The sequence below is a fragment of the Chlorella variabilis genome (genome assembly GCF_000147415.1).
Source record: "Chlorella variabilis unplaced genomic scaffold CHLNCscaffold_21, whole genome shotgun sequence".
In the NCBI taxonomy this organism is placed as follows: domain Eukaryota; kingdom Viridiplantae; phylum Chlorophyta; class Trebouxiophyceae; order Chlorellales; family Chlorellaceae; genus Chlorella; species Chlorella variabilis.
The window spans coordinates 360840-371934 of record NW_005435067.1 but is presented as its reverse complement, the minus strand read 5'-3'; the positions used below and the strand labels follow the sequence as shown (position 1 = coordinate 371934).

Here is an 11095-nt window from a genome sequence, read left to right as displayed (position 1 = left end):
GGCTGGTGTGCTGGGCAAGGCTGGCGGGTGTTGGCTTGCGGCGGGCGAGGCGGGGGTGTGCTGGGAGGGGCTGGTGTGCGGGGTCAGGCTGGCTGGCGGGTGTCATCTCTCACTTGGGTGAGCGGCCCGTCTTGCCGCCAGACAGGGTGGCCAGGGCTCCCGAGGCAACGATGTGGGTGGAGGGCTCGTGCTTGAGGGCGTGCTCGTACAGCTCGGGCACGCTGGAGGAAAGCAGGAAAAGAAAGGAAGTAGGACAAGGAAGTGAGGAGACAGAAGGCAGCTGGGGCTGGCTGGGCGCGATGCATGCAACCTCCGGAGGATCCCCACATCCTCGGCGCCCCTCTGCTGGCCCCCAGGCCCCCCCCCCCCCCCCCGCCCCCCCCCAGCGCCCTGCAGCACAGCGCACAGCACAGCGCACCCGCCGCGCGCCGCGCGCCGCAGTCCAGAACGCCTTACTTTCGGCTGCTGTTGTAGGATTTGGTGGTGTGCATCACCTCCCACACACCTGAGGTTATGGTAGACGGTGACCGGCTTGAGGCCGACATCATCCATCTCATGAAACATCTCCTTCAGAAGATCAGTCAGCTCGGTGGCGGCGCCTCCAGCGGCGGCGCCCCCGCCCGGCGCGCGGCTGACGTGGCGCGGCTCCCGACGCACCAACACCGGCGGGCCCGCCGCCGCGGCGGCAGACTTGAGGGTGGCAGACAGCGAGACGGCGGCGGCCGCGGGGTCTGCACAGGGGCACGGCAGGCGGTCAGGCGGGGCGGTGGCGGGGCGCCACAGGTGCGCAGGAAGACCGCGGCAGCGAGGCAGGGCGAGGCGGGCGTGCGGGGCGCGGTGAGCGGGGAGTGCTGCCGCTGCCAGGGCTGCCCCAGGTGCGCCTCCCACCTCGCTGCGTGGGGGGCGCTGCAGGCGAGGTGCCGTTGGTGCTCGGTGCAGGGGCCAGGCCTGCGCCCGGCGGGGCAGCCTTGCTGGCCTGCAAGCAGCGGGCGAGAGAAGAAGAAACCGAGGGAATGCTGCCGTGAGAGGCTGCCGTCGTTGTGGTGCCGCCACTGCCGTCGCCGAGCGCTGGCGCCGCTCCGCCGCCCAGCCAGCACCTTAACGCCCCCCGCGCTCACCACGTTGCGGCGCTGCCGCTCGCCTTCAGCCCTTGCCGAAACACGACCGGCGGACCTGAATCAGGGCCTCCGATGGGCTAGGGTTAGGCGGGCGGCGAGGTGGGCGGCGGCGGGCAATCAAACCCAAACGGGTCTCGCCAGAAAAGCAAAATGGCACAACCGGCAGCCGCAATTGCAGCGTGCTCGACTCAAAACGCACCGTGCCGCCGCCACTGGGTCTGCCCGCTTCTGCCCTGGACGAGTAAAGCAATCTGCAGGCGTGCGTGCATGCCTGCATGCCGGCAGCACCGCCGCAACGCTGCGGCAGGGAGGGCCTCTTATGCTAGGGACCGAGGCCAGCTCTTGAGCCATGAAAACGGAGGCTTCGATGTCTCTGCAATGCTAGCCCAGTGTGATGATGCCGCGGCGAGTGTGAGGAGTCGAGAAGTGGGGGCGCCGCCGCTGCTGTGCGTGCTGCCGCCACGTCAGAGCAGGTGGAGGTCCCTTGCTGGGAACCTCCAGAGGTGGGGCCAAGGTGCTGGCTGGGTGGTAGGTGCTGGGCAGTTCAGCCGCACTGCAGCACGGCTCACCGTCCCCACCACCCCCGCATTTGTGTTGCCTTCCCTGCGGGCCACCGCTCTGCTGCACCTGACCCCATGCATGCATGACACTCACCGAGCACCAGGTGACCACAATGGTGGGTGGGTGCTCGAAAGGCAGGCTGCTTGTTACAAACAGAACGCAGAGGGATGCGGTGGGGCATTCAACTGGTCATGAGAGGCAGCGCAGGACCGATCAGTTCAGATTCAAGGGGGGCAAAGCAGTCAAAAGTGCAGGGGGTGATGATGGGAGAGAACGAGAGAGCACTGCAGCAGCATGCAGGCAGGGAAGAAAGATGCTGCCGGGCTGCCGACAGTCTGCCGCAGTGTGCGGTTTATGCAGGGAAGGAGGTTAGGAAAGAAGAAGGCCAGGAGCAGAGCGATGCGCTAAGGGCGAATGTGCCCCCCAGGAATGGGCGTGCTAGCGAGGTGGGGAGGAGCTTGCTCCAGGCCGGCTCGCCCCGCCTGCGCCGCGCATCACAGGATACTGGAGAGGCCGCTGCTGAGGCTGTCGCGGTCCCGCGGCAGCGTGGGCACGGTGCGCAGCTGCAGCCAGGCGGGAGGGGAGAGCGCAGCGCCGCGGCGGCGGGTGAGGCGGGCGGGTGGGGGCAGGGCAGGGCATGCGGAGCTGCCGCTGCTGGCTCGGGATGGCGGGCACGATCGGATCCGTGGCTGCTGCTTCTTTCCGGGAGCAGAAGGGAGTCACCGTGGGGCTGTGTGCCAGTGCCAGGTCATATCCAAAGTGGGGGATGGGGTTGTAATAAGTGTCCATCTGCTCAGTCACATCCCAGTGCTCGCCTGCGGGTGCGGGTGCGGGGGCAGGCGCGGTGCGGTGCCATGAGGCTTGCTTTGTGTGTGTGTGTGTGTGTGTGGATCGCGCAGGCAGGTCTCGAAGCGAAGCAAAGCACACGCAGTGAACTCTTTCCAGCCAGCCACCCCCCTTCACGCCACCCCCTCCGCGCACCCCCGCTGCTCGCCGCCCACCCCAACCGCACCCCAAGTGTGCCACCCCGCCCCAGCCCGCCGCCAGCCCGCCGCTCACCCGTGTTGCTGCTGCCGTGCTTCTGCACCAGGCGGTCGCCAAGGTGGTTCTCGCCCCACCACCGGTTGTACCGCTCGCCACCGGCAGACACGCTCCACGTCTCGCCCTGCTCCCAAGGGGGCGGCCACAGGGGCGGTGAGCACAGCATGCACAGGCATAGGGAGAGAGAGAGAGAGGTGGAAACACGGCACAGGCGCAGGAGCTCTCGGAAGATGCAGCCATCCACCTCCCCAGACCCCCATACTCGCACGGCACCTGCACGTTAGTGTGCCCACCGCTGTGGCCCGCCGCCGCGGCGCGCCGCCGTGTGCCGGCCCACCCGCAGCGGAGACGCCGAGCGCCAGCCCACCGCACAGCACTGCGTGGCGCCGCGCCAGCACTGCTTGGCAGCCCACGGCCGCACCTGCTTGGTGCCGCGCCCGTCTTTGAAATTTTCCTCCCACTTGTCCCCCCACTGCTCCCGCGCCCCGCCCTCCACCTCTCGCTCCGCCCACTTGTCGGTGTACTTGACGCAGCCGCCTGCGGGAGGGAGGGGCGCGGGGTGGCAGCGGCTGCTGGGGTGGCAGCGGCTGTTGGGGTGGCTGCGGTTGGTGGGAGGGCCGCTGGCGCCGCGGCCGGAGCGCGCGCCAGCCCGGCGGCCGCCGCCCAGGCTTGCCTGGGGCGCATGCAGGCCGCCCGCGCTGGCGGCAGCAGGCACGAGGGGCCGGCGGCATGTTGCCACCACGCCCAAGCAGCACACTGCCCAGCCAGACCAACACAGCCAGGCAGTTAAGGGCGAGGGCGCACCGCTGCCGTCGTAGTTTTCGCCCCACTTCTCGTGCCACACGTCAGCCCCTTCCCGCGCCCACTTGTCCGCCCACTTGTCCGCCCGTCCCGCAGACCAGTACCGCTCCCCCCACTTCTCCTCCCACTCGTGGCCCTGCAGGCGGGACGGCGAAACAGGCAGGCAGGCGGGCAGGCGGGGCGCGACGCGGCTGAGCTGCGAGCAAAGACGAACCGGCGGGGTGAGCCGCGGGCCGGCACCACGCAAGGCAAGAGGTGCCTGCCGCAGGCCCCGCACTGGCCCTCCTCTGGCCAACAGAGGACAGCTGGCTGATGCCAGTGCCACCTCAGCGCCAGCGCCACCTCAGCACCAGTGCCACCTCAGCGCGTGCCACCTCAGCATGCCACCTCAGCGCACCATGCCGTTCTTGGCCCACTTGTGCGCCGACCGTTCCACCGACGGCTGCGTGCTGCCCGCCTCCACCACTATCGCCTCGCGCCACGTCTCGCGCCAGGCATCGCCTGAGGGCGGAGAAGGGGTAGGGGGCAAGGCCCAGCGCAGGCAGGCGCACGGTCAGGCAGGCAGGCAGGCAGGCAGGCAGGCAGGCTGCCGCACGCGTATAAAGCTGGGAAAGCTGCGACACGGGGAGGCTGGGCCGCCGGCTGCGCATGTGCCGCTGCAGGCCGGCGCCAGCCGCAGGCACCCCCGGCAAGGGCTCCCAGCAAGGCGGCGCGGCAGGCGGCCGCCTCACCCCGCGCATTGCAGCCCCACTTCTCGGCGCCGAGCTCCTTCATGCCCCGCCAGTCGCTGACCTCCCACCACTTCTCATACCACTGCGGCAGCACGGTCAGCGGTACGGTCGGGCGGCAGCAGCATTACGGTCAGCGGTACGGTCGGCCTCTGGCGCCACACGCTGCCACCTGCCGCTGTGGTGCCCTCAGCGCCTGAATGGCCAGGCCTGAAACCCCGTTCCCTCCCAATAAGGCCAAGCTACCAATCACGCGTCCCGAATCCTCCCTTCTTCTTCTGCTTTCTTGTGGCTGGGCCCCGCTGCCGCCTCGCCTGTACCGCCGCCTGGCACCCACCTGTACCGCCCCCGTCTCGTCGCAGCCCCGCACTTCGGTCCAGCGGTACCAGTAACCGTGAGACCCAGTCTCCTCCCCGGAGCGCCGCTCCCAGTTGCCTGCGGCGGCAGCGGCAGGGATGTATGGGTGCGCGCGTGTTGGCGTGCGTGCGGTGGTGTGCGTGCGGTGGCGTGTGCTGTGTGGGTGGCAAGCGAGCGGAGGGGCCCACGGTGGTTGCAGCGCGCTTGGCGAGGACAGGCGCCAGCGGCCAGATGCGCCCGCCAGCGCCTCGCCGAGCCACACGCAAACAGCAGCTGGCAAGCCAGCCGCCAGCCAGCCAGCCGCCAGCGCACCCGGGCGGCCCCACCCCGTGGCGCGCACCCACCTCCGGGCACCGCCGCCGGCACCTCGGCCTCCGCCTCTGCCGCCTCTGCCTGCGCGGGGGCGGCCACAGCCTCCGCCTCCTGCGGCTGGAAGTGCAGCTGCATGTCGGCTGGAAAGATGGAGGGCCCCGCAGACTCAGGCGCCTCTGGCGGAGCAAACTCAAGGGTGGTGGGCCCTGCCGGGCGCTCCAACACCGCCACCTGCGTCGGCGCAGGGGGTGCCGGCGGGATTGTTTAGGGTTTGTTTCAGGAGGGAGGCAGGGAGGGAGGAGGGTGGTTGGCGGGCGGGGCAGGGGGACAGGGCGCAAGGGGGAGGCTGCGCCCCAAGCCCCACCTTGCCGCCGCAAGCCCAGCCAGCCAGCACGCACGCACGCAAGGCACTCGAGGCTGCGGCGGCATCCCCTGGGCAGCAGCGGCGGCGGCGGCAGTGCACCCCCGTCCCTCCTCCCTCCGCCGCGCCTGTGCCACCTGCTGCCCCATGGGCTGCATGGTGCGCCGCAGCTGCACCGGCCCCGTGTCAACCTTGTCGCCAAACCACGAGTCCAGCCCTGCCTGGCTCCAAGACTGCTCGCCGCTGCCGCCGCCGCCGCCCGGTGCGCCGCCGCCGGCGGGCGGCTGTGCGTAGTCCCGGCTGCTGCTGTAGGTGTCGGCCCCGCCTCCCTCCAGGTCATCGTCGTCAAGATCCGACTCCCAGACAAAGGCGGTGAGGCCGCGGCTGGCGGCGGCGGGCGGGCCGTCCCGGGTCGCGCCAGCGTCGGCGCTCGACGCGGCGCCCGTGGTGGCGGCGCGGATGGCGGCGCCGTGCTGGCGGTGGCGCGAGTCTGCGGGGTCCCGCTGCCGCACAGATTCCAGCGCGGTACGGGCAGCTTCCAGGAGGGAGGCCTGCACACGCACAGGAGTCGGGTGGGCGGGCGGGGCGCTTCGTCAGCCGCTTGGGAGGAGCGTGGCGGGGAGGCGACGGCGGCAGCGCGTGGGGGAGTGGGCAGCAGCAGCAGCAGCAGCAAGCAGCATTCAGGAGCAGGCCAGGCCAGGCAAGGCCAGGCCTGCACAAAGGAGGGTCCACCCGGGCGGCAGCCTCACTGCTCGGTCCACCAGCGCGGTTGCCTTCTCGCCGCCTATCTGCTCCGAGCTCGGTGCCGGCGGCGCCGCAGCATCGCTGCCGGGCTGCACGTGCACAGCGAGGCGCAGGGGATGATGGGGAGTGTGGGGGCGTGGCGGCGAGGCAAGAGAAAGTGTGGCAGCCCGGTGCGCCAGCTAGCCGGCAGGCATGGCAGGCGCCTGGCGGCGGATGCCTGAGCTCTCCCCTCACCTCTTCGAATTTCAGAAAGTCTGCAAATTTGCGGCCTCCCTCGGTGCCGGTCGCCGCAACCCGGGCGCCCTGCCGGCTGGGGGCGCCTGCCAGCGAAGCGCGCCGTGCCGTGCCCGTGCCGCCGCGGCAGCGACGGCCGACGGCGGCGGCGGCGGGTGCACCGCTGCCTAACGCAGCGCACGACATTATCTCCCTTTTCCGGCTGCTGGCCCTGGTGAGGGCTGTAGGCGTGAAACGAAACGAGGGGCGCTGAAGGTTGCAGGCAGAGTGCGCTTTCAGAGGACGCCTGGGAGGGCTGCTGGCGCCGAGAAGGATCACGCCAGGGAGCTGGGTGCTGCCAGCAGGCGGCGCTGTCCACTGCACGGCGACCACAAGCACAGTTGTGTCGAGAGAGAACAGTTTGGGCGCAACCGGTTGTATAATGCACAACTCAGGCTCGCAATGAAGATTTATTGATGCGCCGCTCCGTACATTTCCCCTGGGCCCTAGGTGGCGGTGGCTCTGAGGTGGCGGTGACCGCTGCTGTGCTGATCGCGTCTCTGGATGCTGCACCCCGGGGAGCATAAATGAAACTGCATGCTAGCAAGCTAATTTGATTGGTTGCATAGCTGTGCGATGATGCACAAACTCGAAGGTGAGAAGATGGTAAAGCAGTCGTGGGTTCCATCATCCCAGTTGAGGGAGAAGCAAGGGGCGACAAAAAACTGCAGCCCTTGCAGGTCATGTCCAGTGCTCTCCAGGAAGCACCATGAGTGTCGGATGCAGATGCAGCAGCAAACAGGTCTAGCTCCAGAGCGGCGGATCCGCCAGCTTCAGCTGCGGCAGCTGCGGCAGGGCGGGGACCGACTCCCCCTCCACCGACGCCACTCGCATTCCTGTTTGCCACCGCAGTCTCAGAACTCAGCACCACCACTTGCTTCCATGCATGACCCTATCGGCGCTGTTCGCCGAAAGCCCAGGGGCCCCTGTCGTGCTGCCACACAGCTCAGCACGGACCATTTTTTGCGAGCGCCATGCGCGGCCAGCCTTGCGGCAATAGCATTCATTTAAATGGTTTGATGATCGCTGTAGCGTGTGCGGAGACGCCAACTTCTCGGGTCGCCCTCGCGCCCCTCTCTGCGCTGTGCGCCTAGTCCACACCGTCCCTCCTTTTTTGTGTGTGGTGAACCACCCACAGCCCAATCTCGTTCAACCGCTTCGAGCTGGGTAGCGGCAGACGCCCCGTTTTGCTGTGCGCTGAGGGCGCAGCGGCCGTCGGCAAGGCTATGAGGAGCGCTCCATAGCTTGCTGTCTCGCCAATCTCGTTGTGGTGTCCCAGACTCCGCGTTGAAGGCGATGTCCGGGCGAGCAGGAGCTGCCAGCGGAGCCGACCATTCCCTCCGTCCTCGCTCTTGCCTGCTGGCGCTGCTCCTGTGCTTGGCCCTCTGCGCGGGGCAGGTGCGGCAGGCGGCGGCAGCAGTGCCCTCGCGATGTGGCGGCGGCGGGCGCCGCCTCTTGCAGGCACCAGGTGCGTGCCCGCCCAGACCCGCAAACTTCCCTTGCGTGCAGCCTGCCTTGCATCCCTTGCTGCAGCAGGGTCGCAGGAATCGTAGTGGGAGGCAGCCTGGTGTCTGGTGCCAGGCCTGCTGCCTGCACCGCACCACCCGCCACCGCTGCGCCCGCTGTGCTGTGCTCCTCACGTGCAGCAAATGGCAGCACCAGCAACCCCAGCAACCAGATCATTGAGATGGTGGAGGTGGATGTAGTGAGCCAGGCAAGCTGCACGGGACGGCGGTGCTGGGTGCTGCCGCCCGAGCGTTATTTTTGCCCACCGCGTTTGTGGGTGCTGCCGCGCTCTTCCTTCCTTCTCGTCTGCCGCCGGGCCCGAGCAAGCGCCTGCTCCCCACGCCGCCGCTCACCGGCCTCCCCGCTCGCCCGCCCCGCCCGCAGGAGTGCGTGATGATTCCCAACTCCTATTACGAGGTGCTGCCGCGGGAGGGCGTGGAGGAGGTGGCGGCGCCGTGGGCCAACATACAGGACTCGCCCCGCGCCTGCTGCGCCTCCTGCCACGACATGCCCGCCTGCAACGCCTTCCAGTGGTGCCCCCTGGAGGGCGGCTGCGCGGGGCCCAACGGCACGCAGTTCCCGTACCAGGGCTGCCAGCTCATCGACCTGTCCCGCTTCCTCAAAGGCTCAGTCAACACGGGCCAGCTCAAGCTGCAGGGGCCCGAGGTGCCCTTCACGGCAGGTGGGTGCTGGCCCGCCGTGCCTGCCCGGCCCACGCTTGCCCGGCTGCCTGCGACCTGCCTGCTGCCAGCCAGCCAGCGGGGTGCTGTGATGCGGAGCTGCCGGCCTCGCTGCCTTTCCTCCCGCCCACCTTTCCTCCCGCCCACCTGCTGTCCTCCCCCACAGGCTCGCCGCTGTTCTTCTCGGTGCCCAAGCTGTCTGGGTACGACGTGGAGATAGGCCGCAACTTTGGCGGCAAATTCAACTACTCCTGCCCCGCCTCGGAGGTGGAGGGCGCGTGCGTGCTGTTTGGCGGCGCAGAGGCAAGCGCCGCCCACGGCCCGCGCCTGCCGCGCTGCCCGGGGGGGCACCAGCCGCCGGCCATTTGCTGCCGCAGGCCCTGCAGCAGTGCTGTGGAGGCAGCAGCGGGCGCTGAGAATGGGGGCAATGCTTTGTATCACACTGTTAACAACGGAGGACCAGCAGCCTGCGCACAATAACCGTCACCTCGTCTCCCACCGCGCTCACGCCTCCCCGCGTCCCTGCAGGCGCTTAAGGAGGCGTGCGACGCCGACCCGCTGTGCCTGGCCTTTTCTTTCTACCCCTCAGGCAGCGGCACGTGGCTCACGGAGCTCTCCTTTGGCGTGCTCAAGGGCGGCGAGGAGGTGCAGCTGAGCAGCGCCGACACAGAGCTCAACCCCAATGCCGCCATCTACATCAAGCTGGAGCCCACCCAGGCCGGGGGCATGCCCGGCAGCATAGACGAGGGCGCGGCAGACTCGTCCGGCGGCGGCGGCGACAGCACCACGCTGATTGCGGCGGTGGTGGGCTCCGTGGCCGGGCTGCTGCTGGTGGCCGCCTGCGTGCTGCTGTTCTTCCTGCGCCGCCGCCGGAGCAAGGCCGCGGTGGCCGACGACCGCAAGCCGGGCGGCGGCGAGGGCGGCAGCGGCGCCGGCGGCGACGCCGAGCTGGCCACCGCCGGCAGCGGCAGCACGCCCGGGCACGACGGCGGCGACGGCGGCAGCCCGCTGGCCGGCGGCGGCGCCGACGGCGGCTCCAGCGACACGTCGCACGACGAGGCGCAGCTGCTGGAGGCGGCGGCGGCGGGGCTGGGCCCCAAACCCATGCGCCGCACCCTCAGCCCACCCTCCGTCGTGAACGCCTCGCTGCCGGGGGCCGGCGCCGGCGAGGCGGAACCCTTCTCGCCCTTCATGGTGCTGTCTGAGGTGGCGCCAGCTGGTGGCGGCGGCGGCGCGGAAGTCGCAGAGGTCGCCGCCGTCGGGTGGCGGCAGTCGATCAGCAGCGACAGCACCGCGGCCTGGCAGCACGACGGCGCGGCGCAGCAGGCGGGGCAGGAGGAGCTGCCCGTGGTGGTGGAGGTGCAGCGGGCGGTGGCGCTGGGCGGCGGCGGCGGCGGCGGCGGCGGCGGCGGCGGCTGCGGGGCGGGCGGCGAGGTGGGCGAGCGCGGCAGCATGCCCCCCAGCATGCGCATGGCAGGCAACGCGCGTGAGCTGCTGGAGGTTTTTGCCCGCATGTACAACCAGCGGCCTGCCGTGGACTATGCTGTGGTTGCTCAGATGCTGGATCAGGAGACAGACCTCGGGGCGGTGGCTGCGGCAGAGCGCGCGGACGAGGAGCGGCTGCGCAGCGTGGACCGCGCCGCGGCGCAGCACCGCTCCGCCTCCCGCTCCCTGCCCCCGGGCGCGCAGGCGGGCAGCCAGCAGCCCGAGGTGGTGGTGGTGGAGGTGGCCGGCGGCGCGCAGCAGCAGCAGCAGCAGCAGGCCCTGGCGGCGGCGGCGGCGGGATTAGCAGCAGCAGGGGCGCAGCAGCCAGCGGCAGGGGGCGCTGTAGCGGCCTGGCAGCAGGAGCAGAGCTTGCTGCCGGGCATGGTCAGCCCCCCTGCCAGCAGCAGCATGCTGCCGCCATCAGCAGAGTGGTCCCTACAGGTGGGTGCTTGGGGCATCATCATCATCATCATCATCAGTGCCAGGGTTGCGTTTTGGTGTTGAGGCACCACCGCCATCAGCAGCAAGGCAGCACGCGGCAGTGCCGCCTCCGGAGGCCTCCACCCCATGGTCTTCCCTGCTCCTGCTGCCCAGCCACCCTTCCTGCCCCCTCGGTGCCACCCACCACGGACTGGCCTGCACCGTGCCTTGCCTCCCCACCCGCCCCCGCCCGCACCGTGCCTTAGCTGCCTGACCGCCTGCGCCCGCCTGCCTCCGCCTGTGCCGTAGCCTGAGGAGGTTGAGATCTGCAAGCGGCCCGATGGCAGCTACTGGCAGCTGGGCACCGGCGCCTTTGGCACCTGCTACAAGGGCCTGTACCACGGGCAGCAGCTGGTGGCGGTCAAGGTGAACAGGCAGTACCGTGGGCAGCAGCCGCGCAGCCCCGCCGGCAGCCCGCTGCGCCCTCACGGCCCCGCCTGCCGTGCTCCCTCTGGCGCCGCATGGGCACGCCTCCCCCCTTTCCCTTGCACCCCTCCCCTGCCCGGCAATGCCAGCACCTGCTGTCGCGCCGCCGGCCGCTCCACTCACCCGCGCACCCGCTTACCCGCTCACCCAATCGCCCCACCCTTCGAACTCCACCGACCGCCCCGCAGGTGCTGCACCGCGGGAGGAGCGGCGGCGCGGGGA

At 70.1% G+C, this 11095-nt stretch overlaps 2 protein-coding genes across 2 annotated transcripts in view; one reads left to right on the top strand and one right to left on the bottom strand.

Annotated features, from left to right (window-relative positions):
• Positions 1 to 2429: 2429 nt before the first annotated feature.
• On the bottom strand, positions 2430 to 4679 carry CHLNCDRAFT_8819 (hypothetical protein; the record flags this gene model as incomplete). The annotated part of the gene is made up of 7 exons (XM_005844626.1): positions 2430 to 2494; positions 2739 to 2847; positions 3142 to 3257; positions 3525 to 3657; positions 3919 to 4022; positions 4253 to 4334; positions 4587 to 4679. Coding segments are annotated over 7 exons (702 nt in total), but the record flags the coding sequence as incomplete, so codon positions are not given.
• Positions 4680 to 7983: 3304 nt separating this feature from the next.
• The window catches only part of CHLNCDRAFT_138601 (hypothetical protein), a gene marked incomplete at both ends in the record, with an annotated part of 6078 nt that continues 2966 nt past the window's right edge, over positions 7984 to 11095 (top strand). The window contains 5 exons of the mRNA XM_005844702.1: positions 7984 to 8001; positions 8187 to 8484; positions 8649 to 8749; positions 9011 to 10408; positions 10697 to 10813. Of these exons, the coding sequence (XP_005844764.1) occupies positions 7984 to 8001; positions 8187 to 8484; positions 8649 to 8749; positions 9011 to 10408; positions 10697 to 10813 (1932 nt within the window). The remainder of the gene's footprint in view (positions 8002 to 8186; positions 8485 to 8648; positions 8750 to 9010; positions 10409 to 10696; positions 10814 to 11095) is intronic.